The sequence below is a fragment of the Oncorhynchus kisutch genome, linkage group LG8, assembly GCF_002021735.2.
Source record: "Oncorhynchus kisutch isolate 150728-3 linkage group LG8, Okis_V2, whole genome shotgun sequence".
In the NCBI taxonomy this organism is placed as follows: Eukaryota; Metazoa; Chordata; class Actinopteri; order Salmoniformes; family Salmonidae; genus Oncorhynchus; species Oncorhynchus kisutch.
In genome coordinates, this window is record NC_034181.2 from 35,384,324 (window position 1) to 35,409,017 (window position 24,694).

At 45.0% G+C, this 24,694-nt stretch overlaps 1 protein-coding gene across 5 annotated transcripts in view; it reads right to left on the reverse strand.

Moving 5' to 3' along the window:
• The window catches only part of LOC109895789 (homeobox protein cut-like 2), a 63,493-nt gene that overhangs the window by 38,238 nt on the left and 561 nt on the right, over positions 1-24,694 (reverse strand). For all 5 annotated transcript variants that reach the window (XM_031830208.1, XM_031830207.1, XM_020489775.2 and 2 more), the window contains exon 2: positions 24,259-24,306. In XM_031830208.1, the coding sequence (XP_031686068.1) occupies positions 24,259-24,294 (36 nt within the window). In that variant the 5' untranslated portion in view covers positions 24,295-24,306. The remainder of the gene's footprint in view (positions 1-24,258; positions 24,307-24,694) is intronic.

Consider the following 24,694-nt stretch of genomic DNA (forward strand, 5'->3'; position numbering starts at 1 on the left):
ACATAGAATGCCCACCCCAACTCACGCCCTGATCAGGACGTGACAGAGACAGAGACAGAGATAGACAGAGAAAGACATAGAGAGAGACAGAGCGAGACAGACAGAGAGAGAGAGAGAGAGAGAGAGAGAGAGAGAGACAGAGAGAGAGAGACAGACAGAGAGACAGACAGAGAGAGACAGAGAGATGGAGAGAGACATTGAGAGAGACAGAGAGACAGAGAGAGAGAGAGAGAGAGAGAAGCAGAGAGAGACAGAGAGAGAGAGAGAGAGACAGAGAGAGAGAGAGAGAGAGAGAGAGAGAGAGAGAGGGTAATGACACAGGCAGAGCCGTGAGCAGATCTCCAGCAGATCAAGGTAGAGTAGAGTAATCCTGATGGACATGGCACGGTGAGCTCCGTGTGAGACAGAACACTGTGAGGCATTAAACTCAGATCAAAGCCCCACTCGGCTCTGCCATCCTGCAGGTGTTTAGTAGGCTTGGTCCCCCCACCACCACCACCATCACCATACAGTGGAACAGAACAACAGAGCCAGCCAGCAGCTCCACCCACACGACAAAACCCAACACAAACCTCTGCTTAACACCTCAAAGTCACCGCAAAGTCAAGACAGACACAGAGGGAGACAGACAAAGAAAGGAAAACAAATCTTTTTTGAAAGTCTTTGTAGTTCAAAAGACAGGAGCCTTTATTTCTTTTTGAGACAAGAGATTCAAAATGTTTGAAGTGTTGAGTGACCTAATGGTTGGAAAGCGTGTGTCTGAAGAAGAGGAGTCGCTGTGACATGACAGGAGAGTAAGGGGAATGCACTGAGAATGAAGAGATAAGGAGAGACAGTGGGGTGAAAGGAGGAGCATATCATATGAAATGTAGTTAAGAGAGGGACATTTCAGCATTGAAGGAGAATACTATAGTGGGGATGAAAAGAGTGTGTGAGGAGAAAGTGGAGAAGATAGTAAGGGATGATTTTCAAGGCAAAGGGACTGCTCTCATTCCTGGATGGCCCCCGTGAACAATGCCACCGCAGAGAAGGCTATACCAGCTTGAGGCCAGTAGTGGAGCCCGGCACCCACCAGTGGCAAATGCTTGGCACAGCAGCATCTCTCCCTCAGACACATGAAAACAATGTATCTTTCCACCTGGCCTACGCCATGTCAAGGTGAGACGGCACGGCCGAGACAGAGAGAGAGGGCGTGTTCTGCCATGATGGATAGCGTTCTCCAGCCACCTCTCCTGTCTCTCCCTCTCAGAAGGCTGGTGACTTTCCAGTGAAGCAATTATCATTGCAGAATGCATAATAGCCTAATAAATTAAAGGTGTCAGCCCTGCCTTTGTTTCACTGTAGAGGAACATCATGCCAAACCTGCATTCTCTCAATGGAGAGCGTCTGATGAACGAGTGCTGAATGGGGGTTCAGAGGCACAGCTGACAGAGAGGAAACCAAAAGCTCGCTGTTTGCAATGAACAGTAAGAACAAGGGAAAGTGCGACTCTGAACAGCCAACATCTGATGGCAAGCGTCTCGAAACAAATTGGTGACATTGAATTGAGACCTATTGTGTGTTCCAGAACTGTCTGTAATAATAATAATAATAATAATGACCAAACAATGACATCCATTTCCACTATCAGCTGTCAGTAGTAATCTCCCCTGGGGGACACAGGTCTCCAATAAGTAAGACTGCTTAAGGTGATGATAGGTTGTAACTCATCACGTTAACAAAACAACAAGACTACTTCCTGTGAACAGGGCTGGCTGTGACACCACTATCAGCAGTGAAGCAGTCCCTTCCCCTCCCCACCAGTACGACATATCATTTGTCCTGTCAGATTTTCCTCTTTCACTCATCTTATCGAGGCTGCTGGAAAACAGGCAACTGCAGAACAAATAAAATAAATAAAATAAGGGGAACTGTAGAGAGCAGTGAATGATGTGGCTGCTAGGAGAGGGAGACAGCACAGAGACTCATCACATTCTCATCCCCAGCTAAACATACTAGCACATTTGAACAAAACTTAATAAAACCTGTGTGTGTGTGTGTGTGTGTGTGTGTGTGTGTGTGTGTGTGTGTGTGTGTGTGTGTGTGTGTGTGTGTGTGTGTGTGTGTTTCAAAGGGGGTGGTGGTTGTTGGAGGTTGATAATCAGCAGGGGCTTATTGTAGAGTACATTGACTCTAATAGGAGCCGGCTCTGCGGTTGTATGCTGCTCTCTGCTCCCACTGTGAGGAGAGTTTTACATAATTAATGACTGTTGATGTTTCCCAGGTAATCGCCCGGCAAATTCACTCCAGACTCGGCTGCCACCGTCGGCGGTTCCGCTGAGAATAAGCGACACTGGAACAGACAGGTTACATTACAGGCATAAACAAGGCAATTTTGTACAGTGTCTTCAGACATTAACGTGAGCTGTTCAGGGCCATGATTCAAGTTCCTTTAGAGAAATACTGGGAGAGAGAGAGATTTTCTCTGTCTTGTAACCTACAGAGGATTTGAGATTGATGCTACTAAAGCCTGTGCTTGTGTGTATCACATATTCTGTAAGAAGTATAGAGCTAGATAAAGGCAAAGCAGCTATTCCCGGAAACAATGAGGAAACCAAATGTATTATCATTTATACTAGACTGCTGAAGATGTCCATTTGAGCATGTGTGTGTTGGAGTAAATGGTGCATTAAAAACAAAAAAACGAAGTTTTAAGTGAGAATAGGCATTGGTCTGAAGTCGAAAAAGAAAGGAAATTCACATGAGCACCACAATGCCGATTCCACCCATGCTCCACCAAGGTTTTCCAGCACACAGCTTTGACCTATTACAGTAGCTATGTTGGTATTGTACTTCAAACTATGTGTAGGCAGGTTGCTTAGGATTCAAACCTTCACAAACAGCCTAATTCATACTGTTAGATGAGCTGCTTCCACAATAATGTGATTTGTACTGGATACAAGGTAAAGTATTGGATTCTTCACACACCACAGTAAGACATTATCCCATTACGCTACTTTTCATGATTTTAAAAAATTAAATGAAAGCAAGCTATGCTTTTATACTTACGAGACCATCAGGCTTGATTGGGCTGTTTTGTCTTGTAATAATGTGGTGCATGCATCTATTTCCTTAAACCTTTATTTTAGCAATACATTTCATAAAAAAAGAATAATCATAACAACATCCTTGTTTGTACTTGAATTCATTATTGCATTAAAGATGGTGACGCAACAACAATACACATTTACAATAAGCCTATATCTAAAAATACATATGCCTAGGGGTGTGGCGAGTAGTCAGACAAAACAAGTATCGTAACGGATATGGGCAATTTTCTAGATACAATTATGATTTGAGCATTTTTGTAATGATCTGATTTTTTTATTTATTTTTATTCGGGTGCCAGCAAGCATATTTCTCATGTCAGTCACAGAGTTCCTAAACTATACTGTACTGTCTTTGAGTCAGTCATGTGGTCTTAATAAATAAATTGTCTAGTTTGCCTGTCTGTAAAGAGAAGGTTGATCATGCTGCTCTGATGTGATAGAGTGGAGCTGTTTTTCTCAGGTCCACTCGCTTCATAATTTCACCCGATCACCTTTCCTCACATGTTTTCAGTCTTGATCATTTAGATTGCTGCTGCCTGCTACTATGATAAATCACATTATGTGGATGTTTGCTATCAAGCTATCAATGTGCATAATATCTAACAAGTAGGGCAAGAGAAGGAAAATTGAGGAAACGCTAGTGCACATTCTGAGTGATAGCAAACTTAGCTGCCACTGCAAATTGAAGACACCCCCACCCCTCCATGCACTGCTCCTAATCTGCAGCTTTTTCTGCAGTGAGAACGTGCAGGGAGGTATCTTACCAACATCTATTTAGGCATATCAAAACACTTCAGTTTAGGGATACGATTATGGTCATGTTGGCACACCCCTAATACAGCCAAATGAGATACATACACACCACATGGCCAAATGTATGTGAATACCCCTTCAAATGATTTCAGCCACACCCATTGCTAACAGGTGTATAAAAACGAGAACACAGCCATGAAATCTCCATAGACAAACATTGGCAGACATTGGCAGTAGAATGGTCCGTACTGAAGAGCTCAGTTTTCAACATGGCACAGTCATAGGATGCCACCTTTCCAACAAGTCAGTTAGTCTAGCAAGATGGTGCCGACAGAGATGGTCGCCTCGCTTCAGGTCCTTAGGAAACTATGCAGTTATTTGTTTTTTTATGTATTATTTTATGTACAGTTGAAATCAGAAGTTTACCTACACTTAGGTTGGAGTCATTAAAACTCCTTTTTCAAACACTCCACAAATTTCTTATTAACAAACTATAGTTTTGGCAAGTCGGTTCGGACATCTACTTTGTGCATGACACAAGTCATTTTTCCAACAATTGTTTACAGACAGATTATTTCACCACAATTCCAGTGGGTCAGAAGTTTACATACAGTCGTGGCCAATAGTTTTGAGAATGACACAAATATACATTTTCACAAAGTCTGCTGCCTCAGTTTGTATGATGGAAATTTGCATATACTCCAGAATGTTATGAAGACTGATCAGATGAATTGCAATGAATTGCATAGTCCCTCTTTGCCATGCAAATGAACTGAATCCCCCAAAAACATTTCTACTACATTTCAGCCCTACCACAAAAGGACCAGCTGACATCATGTCAGTGATTCTCTCGTTAACACTGGTGTGAGTGTTGACGAGGACAAGGCCGGAGATCACTCTGTCATGCTGATTGAGTTCGAATAACAGACTGGAACCTTCAAAAGGAGGGTGTTGCTTGGAATCATTGTTCTTCCTCTGTCAAACATGGTTACCTGCAAGGAAACACGTGCCATCATCATTGCTTTGCACAAAAAGGGCTTCATAGGCAAGGATATTGCTGCCAGTAAGATTGCGCCTAAATCAACCATTTATCGGATCATCAAGAACTTCAAGGAGAGCGGTTCAATTGTTGTGAAGAAGGCTTCAGGGCACCCAAGAAAGTCCAGCAAGTGCCAGGACCGTTTCCTAAAGTTGATTCAGCTGTGGGATCAGGGCACCACCAGTACAGAGCTTGCTCAGGAATGGCAGCAGGCAGGTGTGAGTGCATCTGTATGCACGGTGAGGCGAAAGACTTTTGGAGGATGGCCTGATGTCAAGAAGGGCAGCAAAGAAACCACTTCTCTCCAGGAAAAACATCAGGGACAGACTGATATTCTGAAAAAGGTACAGGGATTGGACTACTGAGGACTGGGGTAAAGTCATTTTCTCTGATGAATCCCCTTTCCGATTGTTTGGGGCATCCGGAAAAAAGCTTGTCCGGAGAAGACAAGGTGAGTGCTACCATCAGTCCTGTGTCATGCCAACAGTAAAGCATCCTGAGACCATTCATGTGTGGGGTTGCTTCTCAGCCAAGGGAGTGGGCTCACTCACAATTTTGCCTAAGAACACAGCCATGAATAAAGAATGGTACCAACACATCCTCCGAGAGCAACTTCTCCAAACCATCCAGGAACAGTTTGGTGCGATCAATGCCCTTTCCAGCATGATGGAGCACCTTGTCATAAGGAAAAAGTGATAACTAAGTGGCTCAGGGAACAAAACATCAATATTTTGAGTCCATGGCCAGGAAACTCCTCAGACCTTAATCCCTTTGAGAACTTGTGGTCAATCCTCAAGAGGCGGGTGGACAATCAAAAACCCACAAATTCTGACAAACTCCAAGCATTGATGATGCAAGAATGGGCTGCAATTAGTCAGGATGTGGCCCAGAAGTTAATTGACAGCATGCCAGGGCGGATTGCAGAGGTCTTGAAAAAGAAGGGTCAACACTGCAAATATTGACTTTGCATCAACTTCATGTAATTGTCAATAAAAGCCTTTGACACTTATGAAATGCTTGTAATTATACTTCAGTATTCCATAGTAACATCTGACAAAAAATATCTAAAGACACTGAGGCAGCAAACTTTGTGAAAATTCATATTTGTGTCATTCTCAAAACTTTTGGCCACAACTGTACATTAAGTTGACTGTGCCTTTAAACAGCTTGGAAAATTCCATAAAATTATGTCATGTTTTTAAACGCTTCTGATAGGTAATTGACAAAATTTGAGTCAATTGGAGGTGTACCTGTTGATGTATTTCAAGGCATACCTTCAAATTCAGTGCCTCTTTGCTTGACGTCATAGGAAAATCTAAAGAAATCAGCTGAGACCTCAGGAAAAAATGTAGACCTCTACAAGTCTGGTTCATCCTTGGGAGCAATTTCCAAACGCCTGATGGTACCACGTTCTTCTGTACAAACAATAGTACCTAAGTATAAACACCATGGCCATACCACTCAGGAAGGAGACGCGTTCTGTCTCCTAGAGATGAACGTATTTTGGTGCGAAAAGTGCAAATAAATTCCAGAACAACAGCAAAGGACCTTTTGAAGATGCTGGAGGAAACATGTACAAAAGTATCTATATCCACACTAAAACAAGTCCTATATCGACATCATCTGAAAGGCCGCTCAGCAAGGAAGAAGCCACTGCTCCAAAACCGCCATCAAAAGCCAGACTACGGTTTGCAACTGCACATGGGGACAAAGATCATACTTTTTGGAGAAATGTCTTCTGGTCTGATGAAATAAAAATGTAACTGTTTGGCCATAATGAACATCGTTATGTTTGGAGGGAAAAGGGGGAGGCTTGCAAGCCGAAGAACACCATCCCAACTGTGAAGCACGGGGGTGGCATCATCATGTTGTGGGGGTGCTTTGCTGCAGGAGGGACTGGTGCACTTCACAAAATAGATGGATCATGAGGAGGGACATTTATGTGGATATATTGAAGCAACATCCCAAGACATCAGTCAGGAAGTTAAAGCTTGGCCGCAAATGGGTCTTCCAAATGGACAATGACCCCAAGCATACTTCCAAAGTTGTGGCTAAATGGCTTAAGGAAAACAAAGTCAAGGTATTGGAGTGGCCATCACAAAGCCCTGACCTCAATCCCATAGAAAATTTGTGGGCAGAATTGAAAAAGCGTGTGGGAGAAAGGAGGCCTACAAACCTGACTCAGTTACACCAGCTATGTCAGCGGTGAATTTTGGCCCATTCCTCATCTTATTGTGGGAAGCTTGTGGAAGGCTACCCGAAACGTTTGACCCAAGTTAAACCATTTAAAGGCAAGCTACCAAATACTAATTGAGTGTATGTAAACTTCTGAACCACTAGGAATGTGATGAAAGAAGTACAAGCTGAAATAAATAATTCTCTCTACTATTATTCTGACATTCTTAAAATAAAGTGGTGATCCTAACTGGCCTAAGACAGGGAATTTTTATTAGGATTAAATGTCAAAATTGTGAAAAACTGAGTTTAAATGTGTTTGGCTAAGGTGTATGTAAACTTCCGACTTCACCTGTATTATTTCTTGTAGTTGTTGTGAATTTGTTAGACTACTTGTTAGATATTATTGCACTGTCGGAACTAGAAGCACAAGCATTTCGCTACACTTGCATTAACATCTGCTAACCATGTGTTTGTGACCAATAAAATGTGATTTGATTTGAAATTCCTGCCTTGCTAGAGCTGCCCCGGTCAACTGTAAGTGCTGTTATTGTGAAGTGGAAACGTCTGGGAGGAACAACGGCTTACCTTCGAAGTGATAGGCCAAATAAGCTCACAGGACGGGACCACCGAGTGCTGAAGCACGTAAAAAATTGTCTGTCCTCAGTTGCAACACTCATTACCAAGTTTCAAACTGCCTTTGGAAGCAACGTCAGCACAAGAACTGTTTGTCGGGAGCTTCATGTAATGGGTTTCCATGGCCAAGCAGCCGAGCAGCAGCACACAAGCTTAAGATCACCATGCGTAATGCCAACTGTAAAGTTTGGTGGAGGAGGAATACTGGTCTGGGGCTGTTTTTCATGGTTTGGGCTAGGCCCCTTAGTTCCACTGAAAGGAAATGTTTACGGTACAGATTATTAAGTGCTTCCAACATTGTGGCAACAGCTTGGGGAAGGACCTTTCCTGTTTCAGCATGACAATGCCCCCATGCACAAAGCGAGGTCCATACAGAAATGGTTTGTCGAGATCAGTGTGGAAGAACTTGACTGGCCTGCACAGAACCCTGACCTCAACCCCACGAACACCTTTGGGATTAATTGGAATGCCGACTGCGAGTCAGACCTAATCGCCCAACATCAGTGCCCGACTAAGTCCTCGCAGCAATGTTCCAACATCTAGTGAAAAGCTTTCCAGAAGAGTGCAATCTGTTATAGCAGCAAAGAGGGGACCAACTACATACTCATGCCCATGATTTTGGAATGAGACGAGCATATATACTGCATGACCAAAAGTATGTGGACACCTGCTTGTCATCAGATATAGTAAACTTTGTAAATACAATTCAGGGGATGGCAAAAATTACTCTTGACAAGCTACAGCCCAGTTCTGCCACACCTGATTCTACTATTCATGGTCTGGATGAACAGCTGAGTGGTAGTATCAGGTGTGGTAGCACTGGGCTTGAACAAAAAAGCCTGCATAACACTGTTAATCGCCAAGAGAAGTTTTGATCATCCCTGATACAAACACTGCAACAAATGACAAACTGCTCAGAAGGACTTGCAAAATACAAAGTCATTAGACAACTACATAACTCTTAAGAGAAATGATAGACATATTTACAAATCTGAAATTGGACAGGTGCTCTAAACCCTTGAATACAAAACTTCAGCTACAAATGTCCTAAGTAATGCTGTAGACAGTTGTACAACTCCAGTAAAAGAGCACACATGTCCTCATTTATAAATAGCAGTATAAATATGAAAACAGGTGGGAGAAGTCACAGATTTGGAACAGAACATACATTTTAATTATTGATAGTGTGCGAAGTACCATGTTTCCCATGTACATTTGAATTGGCATAAGTCGTTTGTCAGTTACACATGGGCCAGCTTGCATTTCTCCGTGACAGGTGCATTCCCACAACCCACCACTCGGCTATAAAACACCGTGTCCCGAGACAGTACCGTAGGGATGGCGTGCATCGCACGGATGAGGGCAACGGCCTCTTCTTTGAGTGTCTGTGAGCTGGTCTCTCCACTGTTCTAGCAAGATGAACGCAGTAGTACACATTACCACACTCACTGCCACCTGCCTGTCACTCCACAAAAGCACCGGTTTATTTAAGAGCCACCTAATATATTAGAATAAGTGTGTGTGTGTGTGTGTGTGTGTGTGTGTGTGTGTGTGTGTGTGTGTGTGTGTGTGTGTGTGTGTGTGTGTGTGTGTGTGTGTGTGTTTGTGTGTGTGTGTGTGTGTGTGTGTATGTGTTTGTGTGTGTGTGTGTGTCGGTAGGGGGCTGGGAAAACTATCAACTATAATCAAAATGTATCCTCTGGGAGACGAACCCACAATCTTCAGATGCAAAGGCAGTACTTCTAGCCATCACAATACGAACCCTATTCTTAAAACACTGATTTTGACAGACGATTTAAATGAACACTCAAAAAGGATTTTGTTTCTTTATTTCATTCGCTTGGTTAAAATACAATAGTCTAAAATAGTTGTTCTGAATAGTTCAGAAAACAGACCAATTTAATCCCGTAGGTAGCAAGCATGCCATTTTCTTTTGACTGCGCACAGCATGGCGCACAATTTAAGCAAGCAGGGAGGGGTTTGATTAATCTGGCCCAGGGTACACCAGGCGAAAGCAGAGAGGGAAGGCAGATAAAACATTTTTTATCAAAAGCAATCACTTTTGTGTGTGAAAACAATCCTACACATTACTATACATGCTTAATTACGTCACTTTTGTTTTGAGTCGACTTCGCCGTCAGACAGAGTGGGGCATCTGGCTCACATCTGGGAGACACACCTTACATGGGCCCCTGGGCGAGATTAATCGAACCCCCTAATGATTTTGATGTTGTTATACCTGTTATACCTGGGTGCAACGTTCAAAAGTTTGGGGTCACTTAGAAATGTCCTTGTTTATGAAAGAAAAGCTCATTTTTGTCCATTAAAATAACATAAAATTGATCAGAAACACAGTGTAGACATTGTTCATGTTGTAAATGACGATTGTAGCTGGAAACGGCAGATTTTTAATGGAGTATCTACATAGGTGTGCCTCGTACAGCGGCCCTGTAACGAGCGTAGTCTTGAAAATGACCGGACCAAGGTGCAGCATTTATTTTTAAACGTCGCCAACAAAACAATAAACATCAAAAACGAACGTGAAGCTCCGTAAGGCTATACATGCATTAAACGAAGACAACAACCCACAAATGAGAAAAGGAAAAAAGGCTGCCTAAGTATGATTCCCAATCAGAGACAACCATAGACAGCTGTCCCTGATTGAGAATCATACCTGGCCAAAAACAAAGAACCAGAAAGCATAGACTGTCCCACCCGAGACACACCCTGACCAAACCAACATAGAGAATAAAAGGATCTCTACGGCGTGACAGGCCCATTATCAGCAACCATCACTCATGTGTTCCAATGGCACGTTGTGTCACCTAATCCAAGGTTATCATTTTAAAAGGCTAATTGATAATTAGAAAACCCTTTTGCAATTATGTTAGCACAGCTGAAAACTGTTGTCCTGATTAAAGAAGCAAAACAACTGGCCTTCTTTAGACTAGTTGAGTATCTGGAACATCTGGCCCTCTAGGCCAGTTCATCTGTCCAGTGTCTGTTATTTTCCCATCTTGGGATGGTGTTCTTCGGCTTGCAAGCCTCCACCCATTTTCCTCCAAACATAATGACGGTCATTATGGCCAAATAGTTATATTTTTGTTTCATCAGACCAGAGGACATTTCTCCAAAAAGTACGATCTTTGTCCCCATGTGCAGTTGCAAACCGTAGTCTGAATCTTTTGGGCGGTTTTGGAGCAGTGGCTTCTTCCTTGCCGAGTGGCCTTTCAGGTTATGTCGATATAGGACTCGTTTTAGTGTGGATATAGATACTTTTGCACCAGTTTCCTCCAGCATCTTCACAAGGTCCACAAGGTGCTGTTGTTCTGGGATTGATTTGCACTTTTCGCACCAAAGTACGTTCATTTCTAGGAGACAGAACGCGTCTCCTTCCTGAGCGGTATGACGGCTGCATGGTCCCATGGTGTTTACTTGCATACTATTGTTTGTACAGATGAATGTGGCACCTTCAGGCATTTGGAAATTGCTCCCAAGGATGAACCAGACTTGAAGAGGTCTACAATTTATTTTCTGAAGTCTTGGCTGATATATTTTGATGTCAAGCAAAGAGACACTGGGTTTGAAGGTAGGCCTTGAAATACATCCACAGGTACACCTCCAATTGACTCAAATGATGTCAATTAGCCTATCAGAAGCTTCTAAAGCCATTACAGAATTTAATGGAATTTTCCAAGCTGTTTACTGGCAGAGTCAACTTAGTGTATGTAAACTTCTGACCCATCTTTTGACATCTCTTTTGTTCGAGGCATGGTTCACATCAGGCAATGCTTCTTGTGAATAGCAAACTCAAATTTGGTGAGTGTTTTTTATAGGGCAGAGTATCTCTAACCAACATTTCCAATCTCGTCTCATTGATTGGACTCCAGGTTAACTGACTCCTGACTCCAATTAGCTTTTGGAGAAGTCATTAGCCTAGGGGTTCACATACTTTTTACAACCTACACTGTGAATGTTTAAATGATGTATTCAATATAGACAAGACAAAAATACAATCATTTGTGTGTTATTAGTGTAAGCACACTGTGTTTGTCTATTGTTGTGACTTAGATGAAGATCAGATCAAATTTGATGATCAGTTTATGCAGAAATCCAGGTAATTCCAAAGGGTTCACATACCTTTTCTTGCCACTGTATATATACTGTAAATCATTGGTTGGAGCTCATAACAAGACATGTTCCATGTTGCAGGCAGGCAGGCAGGCAGGCAGACAGACAGACAGACAGACAGTGTGGGCAAGCCAGACCTACAGGCACGATCCCACTGCTGGGAGCCAGTCCAGCTCTATATTGGAGCATGTTAAATTACATATTTAAACATTTTTTTTACTGCTCTCACCCCATTACTCATTTGTAATAACCTTTAAGGATTTTTGATGTCATACATATTTTACAGAGAGATATCACTCATTTTCACAGTGCGCATGGAGCTCTGTGGGCCTGTCAATGACAGATCCCTGTTAGATCTGTGAAGGTGTGCCGTCATACACTATAATTAGAACGAGGTAAGGACAAAGAGTAATATTCACAAGGTGCGTGTGCGCGTGTGTGTGTGCGCGTGTGCGAGTGTGTGTACGTGCACCCTTAGAGTGTTTATCAATACTATATACTGAAGAAAATTGGATGACACTTTAATAGAAAACAATTATATAGTGCAGTGCTTTCAGAGGTGAGCCAACATTCTCCCAAAAACCAGCTTGCAGAGTAACTGTCATAACAGTACATAAAGCCTTTTAGGAGGTGACCTGATGACCATTTAGAGACTCAAGAGTCCAGTTTGTGGCAGTGTAAATCAGCAACCCGGTGAGCAAGTTTTCTCTTTCTCCTCCCCCCTGTCTCTGTGAGAGAGCTGGCCCGGACCCGCACTGCACTCCCCCCTGTCTCTGTGAGAGAGCTGGCCCGGACCCGCACTGCACTCCCCCCTGTCTCTGTGAGAGAGCTGGCCCGGACCCGCACTGCACTCCCTCCTGTCTCTGTGAGAGAGCTGGCCCGGACCCGCACTGCACTCCCCCCTGTCTCTGTGAGAGAGCTGGCTCGATCCCGCACTACACTCCCCCCTGTCTCTGTGAGAGAGCTGGCCCGGACCCGCACTGCACTCCCCCCTGTCTCTGTGAGAGAGCTGGCCCGGACCCGCACTGCACTCCCCCTGTCTCTGTGAGAGAGCTGGCCCGGACCCACACTGCACTCCCCCCTGTCTCTGTGAGAGAGCTGGCCCAGACCCGCACTGCACTCCCCCCTGTCTCTGTGAGAGAGCTGGCCCGGACCCGCACTGCACTCCCCCTGTCTCTGTGAGAGAGCTGGCCCGGACCCGCACTGCACTCCCCCTGTCTCTGTGAGAGAGCTGGCCCAGACCCGCACTGCACTCCCCCCTGTCTCTGTGAGAGAGCTGGCCCGGACCCGCACTGCACTCCCTCCTGTCTCTGTGAGAGAGCTGGCCCGGACCCGCACTGCACTCCCCCCTGTCTCTGTGAGAGAGCTGGCTCGATCCCGCACTACACTCCCCCCTGTCTCTGTGAGAGAGCTGGCCCGGACCCGCACTGCAGTCCCCCCTGTCTCTGTGAGAGAGCTGGCCCGGACCCGCACTGCACTCCCCCCTGTCTCTGTGAGAGAGCTGGCCCGGACCCGCACTGCACTCCCCCCTGTCTCTGTGAGAGAGCTGGCCCGGACCCGCACTGCACTCCCTCCTGTCTCTGTGAGAGAGCTGGCCCGGACCCGCACTGCACTCCCCCCTGTCTCTGTGAGAGAGCTGGCTCGATCCCGCACTACACTCCCCCCTGTCTCTGTGAGAGAGCTGGCCCGGACCCGCACTGCACTCCCCCATGTCTCTGTGAGAGAGCTGGCCCGGACCCGCACTGCACTCCCCCCTGTCTCTGTGAGAGAGCTGGCCCGGACCCGCACTGCACTCCCCCCTGTCTCTGTGAGAGAGCTGGCCCGGACCCGCACTGCACTCCCCCCTGTCTCTGTGAGAGAGCTGGCCCGGACCCGCACTGCACTCCCCCCTGTCTCTGTGAGAGAGCTGGCCCGGACCCGCACTGCACTCCCCCCTGTCTCTGTGAGAGAGCTGGCCCGGACCCGCACTGCACTCCCCCCTGTCTCTGTGAGAGAGCTGGCCCGGACCCGCACTGCACTCCCCCCTGTCTCTGTGAGAGAGCTGGCCCGGACCCGCACTGCACTCCCCCCTGTCTCTGTGAGAGAGCTGGCCTGGACCCGTACTGCACTCCCCCCTGTCTCTGTGAGAGAGCTGGCTCGGACCCACACTGCACTCCCCCCTGTCTCTGTGAGAGAGCTGGCCTGGACCCGCACTGCACTCCCCCCTGTCTCTGTGAGAGAGCTGGCCCGGACCCGCACTGCACTCCCTCCTGGTTGGGACATCCTCCATGACCGCTGGATGCCAGCCTAAAGCCCATGCACCCCGGTGCCAAGGCTGTTCTAAAAACAAATGGTCTGTTTGGTTAATGTACACTCGTTGACCTCCCCTGCCAGGAGTTTGATTTCCTCATGATTGTAATGAGGATCTATCCTGTCTGATCCCTCATGTTACAGGTCCAGGTTGGTTTAGATTTGGGGTTAATGTTGGGGTTCTAGTTGAACACACATGACACATGATGGGATGAGTGTTACACTGAAAATAAGGAAAGATCAAGTCTCACTGAGAAAATACCAAGCTACAGAAGCTAGAAGTTTTATCATATTGTTAAAAATTAGTTTCAAATATGAGCGTTATTAAGCAATAAGGCACAAGGAGGTGTGGTATATGGCCAATATACCACGGCTAAGGGCTGTTCTTAAGCACGACGCAACACGGAGTGTTGGCCATATACCACAAACCTCCGAGGTGCCTTATTGATATTATAAACTAGTTACCAATGTAATTAGAGCGGTAATAATAAATGTTTTGTCATACTCGTGGTATATTCCACGGCTGTCAGCCAATCAGCATTCAGAAGCTCGAACCACACCGTTTATAATGAAAAATATACACGGTTTAGCCTACAGGAGATCCATTTTGAATTGAATCTCATAAAGCAACCTTTCAGAATGCTTTAGATCAGAGTTTCATGACTGCGCTCCTACTGTTACGTAAGCCTCTATACGCTCAGAGTGTAGGACAACTCCACCCGGGGAATAAATGAAGCAACCTGGCGCACGGCTGCAGACACTGTGATTTGGGCAGTTTTTCACACAGGATATCATAGCTCTGCAACGCTAGCTAGCCCCACTACCATTTCAGGCTCTGCCTCATTAGAGAGAGAGGAAGCATCTTCAATGAGTGAAAAAACAGACTTTACAAAATACTTTATAAGGGAAGACTGGAGGAATAGAAGAGCACATTTGCCCAATGCCCACAGCCTCATGGGCTTGCTGTAACAGTACTAGCGGCACTGCTACATATGGCTTCAGGATGCAAACACTACACACACACACGCACACACACATGCATAGGCATAAGTATGGTATCCAAGGCCAGGCATGCCAGGAAGTGTCTGTGGAGATGAGTGTCACCATACATCCCCCAGGCTGGGGTCTCCAGCCCCGTCCAACAGGGGCCAGCAGATGACCTGCTCACAATGCCTGCAATTACCCCCAACCCTCCCTCCCTATGCTTCACAACAGACAACAGGGACAATAATGAAAAAGAAAAGAGAGAGGGCAGATTGAGAATGTGTATGTGCTCATAAGCGTGGGTGTTTGTGAGTGGGTGTGCATACGTGTGTGTCTGAGCATGTGATAAAGGGAGTCTGTAGAAGCCTGCTTGTGGACACTGGTTAAATTGAGTTCATTTATTAGTGGTAAACAATTAATAAAACAGATACATCACATAATCCTCCAGCACCAACATCTGTCCTTCATGTGTCTCGCTAGACAACACGCAGGCACACACAACAACAGGCACGCAATCCCATACTCATGCATGCACCCACGCAAATGACACAACCACGTATTCAACACATCATTCCAGTTAAACAGACTGAGTGGTACACATACACCACACCAGATCAAGCCACGCACTGAATCAGTTAAAAACCAGAGAGATGTGTTGTAAAGCAACTCTGTGTCCCGAGTGAATAACCTGGTCCATCTGTAAAGAGTGACACACGGCCAAGCCCCCTGTTCGTACCAGTGTGTCCCTCTCCATTCAGATCCAGCTGACGCCTCTAGTCCTCCATCTCTCTCCCTGTGTCAGTGGCAGGGCCCCAACATCAGCAGCTGTTCCCCTTGGCTGTTCCAGCAGCCCCTCTCCAGGCTGGGCCCATCATGCTGAAGGAATGGGAACTCTCACACTACTCCACGGAGACCCAATTAAAAGGGACGGAACTCGGACGGAATCATAGGGAGATGCAGAGTTGCTACTTTAATTGAAGATCCCTCCCTCCCTCCCTCACTCTCTCTCTCTCTCTCTCTCTCTCTCTCTCTCTCTCTCTCTCTCTCAGGCCACCATCGCCACTTTACTCCTCTCTCATGAGAGGAAAGAAGGGAAGAGACACACAGGCGAGAGCTGTTTGTGGGAAAGTCAAATAGCTCTGTGGTGCCCGGGTTTGGCTGCACAAGGGGAGATATAATTTAGGACAATGTATTTTATTGAAGAAAGTAACTAGAAATAATGAATTTAGACTGTACTCTATGTAGAGGGAAAAAACCTTTCCCCTTAAACTATACATGAGCTAAAACTATGGGTTGCTTCTCTTTCTTTCCTCTTTATGCACAGTTCTCTTCCTCTGCAGGAGAGTTCCTTGCTTTAATATAACCACATGTTAATTAGTATTGTAGTTAATCCGTTATTGAAGAGACCCAAACTGTCAGGTCACATTATAAACAATCGGTCCAATGGTAGTGCGTGTGACATTTTGAGCTGCTATCTCTCCTAGCTAAATGTTCCCTAGGTACTAATTGGCCTACTTTACGCTGTCTTTCTTTGAATTGCTAGTTTTTTATAGTTTGGGATATTGGCCCTGACAAGCGTCATCCTACACTGTATGTGCAAATCTCCACATTTTCTGTACAGGGACAGCAAAAAATTTAAATAAATGATTTAACCCTTTGAATTATATCAGTTAATTAAAGACTGTAGCATTGAGGCCTACAGTACCTTCATGGGATATTAAACATCATTTGAAAGGGGAATAAAAGTTCAAACACTTAGCTAGCAGCAAAGTGAGCGTAACTTTTCTCTCCTTTGCATTATTTAAGATGGGCTCCATCATTTTATCAATCTATCGATCTCTCACCAGAAAGATGAAAATTGAAAAATAATGAGGCCGATGAATGCTGTGTAAAGAACATCAATGTATGAAATGTAATTATCTGTGCTGGAAAGAGAGAGAGAGAGAAAAAGGGGGCTGCTGTTTTCTAAAACAAAAAGAGAGCAAAAAAAGAAGCAGTTAATATTTTTCCCTCTCTGCATATTTTAATTACCAGATCAATCATAACTACATACAGCGGTGCTTTCACAAGAGAGGAGAAAATTGCAAGTCTAAATGAAAAACAATAGATTTACTTTAAAGGCTTCTTTTGAAGTCTAAATAAAAAATTTCAGGTACCTTTAGGAGAGCCTTCTTCTGAAAGTTATGATATTTAATTAGTGGGTTTAGATTCTACTGAAAATAAACTTCACAGCCCAACACAATGTGAAATGAAAACTGGAGGATCCAGACAAGAGGGAATTAAAATTTCACCACACAGGAGGACTTTGTCTTCTGACAGGAGCCCATGTTCCAAATGTGACTGCACTGCAACTGGTTTCATCTCCAGATGTGTCTCTGTGGTGGACGTAAGAAGACATTCTCTCCGTCTCTAACTGGTTCTGTTTCTGTGACTGACTGGGTCTGTGGCTCAGTGGTTGTTTGGCGAAAATCACAGCATCACAATGTGGAATTGGTGGAGAAGCTCCCCGTTCCGCCTTTTCCTCCTCACATGGGTTCTTCCTGGTTGTATGAACGCTGATGTTTATTTCTCCTGGCATGTCCTCGCCGGCGCAGAGCCACCGATTTCACACATTTTTATTGGCTAATTTGACTGTGCTCTTGCCAGGAGCTGAGAGGATGCCAGCCAGGAGTCAGAGCATCCCAAGAACACGGCTGCTTTACTCTGCTCTGATCTCAGACTGGGGTGCTTGGGGGAGCCTAACGCCTGTCTCATAACAAGTCAGTTGACTTCGAATATGTCGAGATTTTGGCAATTACCTACTTCCCCAGAACTCTGTATAGCATTTTTATGTCTCTGTGTCCAGTATGAAGGAAGTCTGAGGTAATTTTGCGAGCCAACGCTAACTAGCGTTAGCGCAATGACTGGAAGTCTATGGGTATCTGCTACAGTAGCATGCTAGTTAGGAGTTGAGAGGAGTGAGTGTTTCAGAGATCACCTGTTTGTCAAAGGGGTGGGTAAGGGAGTGTGAGGGAATGTGAGTGGCTGGCTGTTATGGTGGTAGGAGATTTACAGGGAGAGGATGTACGGGCAGTCTGAGGCCCTGTAAGAGCAGCACAGCACAGACACCTCTGTGTGCGTCCATCCTCAAACATGGCTAACATTTGCACAGTATCGTTACTCAGGCGTGGCGTCTCCGGGGTCAGAGGTTTGTGCTGTCAGGACTATAGAAATTAAACCCAGCACTGCAGAGCAGAATGTGCTGAAACTCATCAATTCCACATGGCTAGAGAGGAAAGTAGCTATTTATAACATCAGCCCCTTCTCTCTCTATACCTGGTGTGAATCCTTATATCTAAACACGCTGCAATAATGATGAATATCACCAACTGGGATGTGCAGACATATCACAACCGCATCCTCAAGCACAACCCTGAGAGGTGTAATGAGACTAACACTGGGAGGTGTAATGAGACTAACACTGAGAGGTGTAATGAGACTAACACTGGGAGGTGTAATGAGACTAACACTGAGAGGTGTAATGAGACTAACACTGACAGGTGTAATGAGACTAACACTGGGAGGTGTAATGAGACTAACACTGGGAGGTGTAATGAGACTAACACTGGGAGGTGTAATGAGACTAACACTGAGAGGTGTAATGAGAATAACACTGGGAGGTGTAATGAGACTAACACTGGGAGGTGTAATGAGACTAACACTGAGAGGTGTAATGAGAATAACACTGGGAGGTGTAATGAGACTAACACTGGGAGGTGTAATGAGACTAACACTGGGAGATGTAATGAGACTAACACTGGGAGGTGTAATGAGACTAACACTGGGAGGTGTAATGAGACTAACACTGAGAGGTATAATGAGACTAACACTGAGAGGTATAATGGGACTAACACTGGGAGGCTGATGGAGGAGGAGGGATTCAAACACAACTGAATCAAATCATCAGTCAAGAAAGAAGAAGATAAGTCAGAGAGAGTCATATCTAAAACTCTGTGCTTTGGGTCTTCTTCTGTGGCATGTCCCACACGACTCCCTAGGTCTCTGTGTATGGACTTTTGAATTAGCAGAGCTGCAACACTAATTATTACCAGTGTCAAAGGAAGCAGAAGAAAGAGATGACTGCTTCCACAGAACAGACTGCATGGGCCGAGGGACATTATATTCTAACCCAGTAATTCATGCTTGGAAAAATAAATGAGATTCGACTGAACCTCTTAACGTGTTTTCTTACTCTACTGGCTACTGTAACTATATTAATGACAGTAATTCAAATGCAGAGAAAATAACTCCACAAGGCAGAAGCATGACAAGTACAATACAGTATGTTCTTAAAGGGAGCACTACTGCTGCATCAGGTGAGTGGAGGGCTGTGTGTGGAGCGCCACTGGAGATGAAAGGTGGGAGGTCATGTTAAATATGAGCTCCTTATTGGTGCTTCGAGCCACACCCTCTCTCCACTAGACATGGGCGGAGGGTGTCTCTGGTTTACATGGCTCCTGCAGCCCATTATATTCCCAGCAATCGGCCGGAGGTGCGATGTGTGCTGTTCATACCTAATGGCCTGGAGTTCCTGTATGGACCTAGGCTGGCTGGCTGGCTGCTCAATGAGCCTGAGACAGACAGACAGCAGAGGTAGGTGGAGACCGCATTAGAACCGCCTCATGAGCCCAGTATGAGCTCTTGGTGAAAATGGACATGGTAGGGTGTGACAGATCCAGCCAGACAGGGGAGTTGGAATGGGTCACATCCAGAGATATCTCAGCTACCGTACCTCATTGCATTGTTCTGGAGATTAAATCGTGTTGTTGAATTTTGTGAAGGGGGGGGGTTATCGCTACCACATTGTGTTTTACTGGACAAAGTCACACTTTCAACACCGTGCCAACCTCACCGTTAAAGACACCTACCATGAGATGAGGACTCTACTAACCAACCCAACCCCACCGACCCATCCGATCATCTGACCATCCGATCAGCCTATCTGCACCTTATATCCAGACAATTTCGTTCATGACGAAGATCGGTCTTCATTGAGCTGTTTAAGCGGGAGCATCGCTGCTGCATTTCACAAACGGCGCAGTCCCTCATCTATGAAAGTGCCATAGAGCCCCTCAGACAATTAGGCAGGGAAAAGCTTTACGACCGTTAGCCGCAGCGCCGCGTCGCTCTCACCACCGGCAGCACAGCCAGGAGCGCTGGCTCGGGCAGAAAGGTAATTATAGAGCCTCTCGTAATGACATGGAGGAAGCTTGCGTCATAACACGCACAGATTTTTTTTATCACAGCGCCATAATTAATTATCATCCTTTACTCTTTGATTCATTCCACTATTCATAACATATTTATACATTCAAGACGAATGATCATTTCCTTCAGGAATTCATCAAAAAGAGGAAGGACTGGTCTCCTCTCGATGGATGATCAAAGGGTGTGTGTCTGAGTCTCTACCTGGCTAGCGGCAGTGCTGCCCGCTCTGCTCTGTATGGGTTCAGGTTCTGGGTTCAGGTTCTGGGTTCAGGCTCTGGGTTCAGGCTCTGGGTTCAGGCTCTGGGCTCAGGGTTTATGTGCAGGTCTGCAACAGGAGGCTGATAGACCGGTGTCTCTGCAGGACATCGGTCTCATATCACCTGATAGACTGGTGTCTCTGCAGGACATCGGTCTCATATCACCTGATAGACTGGTGTCTCTGCAGGACATCGGTCTCATATCACCTGATAGACCGGTGTCTCTGCAGACGTCTGAAGTACCTATATGCCTTGATTGGAAATTTATTGAAATTCACATTCATAACATGCTCATTAATGGAGCTTGGATGAAAACACATGTGTAACATGATAAGCAGATATGAATTCCTAGATTCCTAATAGAGATGGCTTTATAAACGGCTGTCATTTCTTCACCTCTTACCAGAGAAACCCTTGATGTCGGTGTAGCACCTACCCGGGTGATCAAGTTGCCAATATACACCTGTACAGAATTCGACCAATATATCTGCTATTGACTTGAAGAGATTTAGGATTATCTCCTCTCTGTAAGAGCACTACATTGCATAGCCTACTCCTTACTCCTAGAGAATGATCAACATTTACTCCACATATCATCACCACAACCTCAGGGTAAGAGATGGCACAGTTAGAAAACAGGTGTCGCCCATCCAACCCTCAGTCGGCATTGCATTAATAGCTGTTTGATGTTTTGACGTCTAGTCAGCTCGATTGTACCTTTCTGGCTGATAATGAGGGCCAATAATGATTCCTGAGCTCGAGGGGTTAATGGTATGTAACCGGCAGAGAAGCTAATTACACGTTACAAACTATTTATCAGATTCTCCATCTGCGCAACGCAAGCACCACAACTCTCATTGTGCACGCTAAATTAATCCTCGGATTATTGTAAAGCAAGTTTCCTTAATTAGGGTCCCGGGCTGCTGTTTTCTTACTCTGAGTAGGTTACCAAACGACATCAAGAGAAGAGGGGAAAATTTGATGACTGGTTCATTTGGGCCTGACATCCCCAACAATTCAAAGCCAGTATCTACAGTGTCTTGTATCTACAGTATCTAGCTGTATGAAGAAGAACATAGCCTCACAGGAATCCACAGGCAACAGATTCCAGAATTCCATCACAGTTTTTTGTTGAGAAGGTGAAGTCTTATGGGGGATTTACACTCTAAAATGAGAGCGAGGTGTAAATTGCATCTTGGATCCCATGTAGGCTTGGTGGAGACTGCAATACCGTATAGTCAGATGGCAAGGGAATGTTGTGTGAAAGTTGTGTGAACGGCACATGGCGCTAAACGAGGCTCAGGCTCAGTCCAACAGGCCTCTCTCTCCTGCGATCGGTTATCTGAGAAATAACTCATATCCCCCAGCCCCAAAGGTGTGCCGGAGACCATGGAGACACGTACCATCTCATCTGTCTCTGCAGTAAATTTTATTAAAATTACCTTCATTATAAGACAGTGTTCATTATAAAACCAAAAACGCTGGTCTCCCAGGGCCCAGTGGATTAATAAGGACAGCGGTGTATTTTAAGCCGTAAACTCAGCTCCTCACTGTCCTTAATCTCCTTCCCACTTCACAAGGCCAAATTAACACCTCTCCCAAGCTCTGACGGGACCTCATTAGCAAACTTCCAGGGAAAGAAAGAAAAGAGGAACGAAGGAGAAGAAGGAGGGAAGCGACCAATGACAGCCACCAGCTCTGGGATTAACCCTTTCTGGTGCTTCAGCTCTGTGAAAACTAGGTCGCCGCCGACGTGTTTCTAATCAGTCGCCTGGTTAACGATAATTAGAAGACGAGATCGGACGAGGGATGAGAGAGAAAGTAGGAGGGGTACATTGAAATGAAACAGAAAAGAAATAGAGCCTGTCATGTCGCAAACACTTCAAAGGGAGAAACTTCTCTTTTAAAAGTGCCATGATGAGGGTCCAAATACCAAAAGGGACTCCTCTGGGCCACAGCCCCGGGCGAGGAGGGGGTAGCAGATCTCTCAAATATAGACACACACACACACACACACACACACACACACACACACACACGCTTGTGACTCATACACCACCTGTTCGGTGCAGCTGTAGAGGAGCTTTAGTGTATCCCAAAACACACAGCCAAACAAGCTCCTGCAATTACAAGTCCTATTTACTGTGCTTCTCACATGAAGCAGCAGGTATAACTCCCACAGCTTTACTCTAAGGCCTGGCAGATTACTGGTGGGTAAAGTTCACAAGCCTCCACAAGCTGTTTGACATTAAGCAGGAAGGTCAAAGTGTATCAGAAAACACCAGGGGTTTTATTTATGATGATGCATACTTTTTCTGGCAAAAAAATGTCCCTTCTGAAAATAGCTGAGAATGACTGTATATACAGTAGCTAGTACAATTTACTTTCAAATCTGCACTTTGATGAGAGTTATCCAAAGTAGAGGTGCAGACCTTTCAGTGTTTCTGCATAAAAAATGAGTGTCCCCACATCATAGCATTTCTACCAAACATACTTTCAATAATCTGTCCGTGTAATTTATAAAGGTGATTTAGCTCTGTCTGAGTTCAACATCGTTCTAAAGGTTCTTTAGCCATTTGTGCAAGTGAGGTAGCCAAACCTGCCCGCTTAGGTTTGGCTACCTGGCTTATGACGTGTTCATATGCGCTACCTGGGGGCAAGGGAGCTTTGGGGACCCAAACCCTAAAACTGTATTATACAATGGGAAGAATGTCCTTTTAAAAAGTCACTAGAGTTGACCGTTTCATAGTCGTTCTACAAAGAACTTCCAGTGGAAGCATTGATACCTTTCTTCCTTCAAAACAGAGGCATCCTTAATTATCAGCTACCTACTTTATTTACTTACCAAACATCTTTGCTCCCAGTTGTCAAACATCAATAGTGCTCAAATGAGTCCCCTAGGTTCATGTTAGCACAATAAAGATACATCAGGGCACTTTAGATACAGTATTTTGATGTCTCTGCCTTTGCAGTCACAGTAATTTAATTGACATTGGCACCAACCTCACATATCAGCAATGACTTCAGACAAAACAGACGGTCATTTTGGCATAGATAATTACAAACCACTTAAAAAAACACGTAGACTATGATCACACATGAGAACCAGAAAATCCATGCAGAGTGTTATCATATTTTGTGATTCAGCTTTCAGGTTAGTTGAGGAGAGAGAGGTAGACTGGAAACATTATTTGCGGTATCACTTCAATATGCCTCTGCTTTGTGGACCATAACGTAGCTCACAAATGTGATTTATGACCTTGGTTTAATGGCTAGAGCAGAGCCTTGGTAGGTATCAGATGACTTTTTCAATAAGGCCACATCAGAGAGGGCACTGAGAATGCACAATCCAAAACAGGAAATGAGGGCTTGTCTCAGGAAAGAGAATATGAGTAGCCAGATATCTGATCATCTAATGGCAGATAGAGAGCTACTCCACTTTGACAGAGAAGATACCAGTCAATAAGGATCAGATGAAGTGTAACATGAAAACGGGGTCCTTACACATTCATTTCTATCCCGGACCCACCCTATCATCCATCCAAGGCCACAGTTTCATGTGCTGAGTTTTTTTGTGTCAGGATGTAGTGGTCAAGTTTCTCTAAATCACGTCAAAGCCCCACCGGCGCAAAACATGGACAAGGAGAAGTAGACTCACCTGAGCTTGGAAACTCTTGAGGACCGGAGCCACCATCTCCCGGACTTCCTGAATACAGACAAACAGAACAAACGCGTACCATTTTTGAGACATTAGAAGCCAATTGCCGTGGTGAGGACCGGGAAAGACTTCTACTGCACTTTGTATTGTAATTTGTCTCAATAGCATTGAACATGCTTATACTTGTTATGGACCATTTTAACGAACAACTGTCAAATGTCAAATGCTGTTTGATCCCAGATGTATTTTACTTTAGCACAAATTCCAGCAGAAGAAGCAACATCTCTGGTTTGGGCTGAAGTGTGAGGGAGGGAGGAAGATGGGGGGGGGGTGTTATAAATTGGGAAAAGCTGAGGAGTTTGAGTGAGAGTCTGTAAGTGGGGATTTCCAGCTTGTACAAACTCCAGCCGCTCCCTTCCTCCTGGCTCTCAGTCAG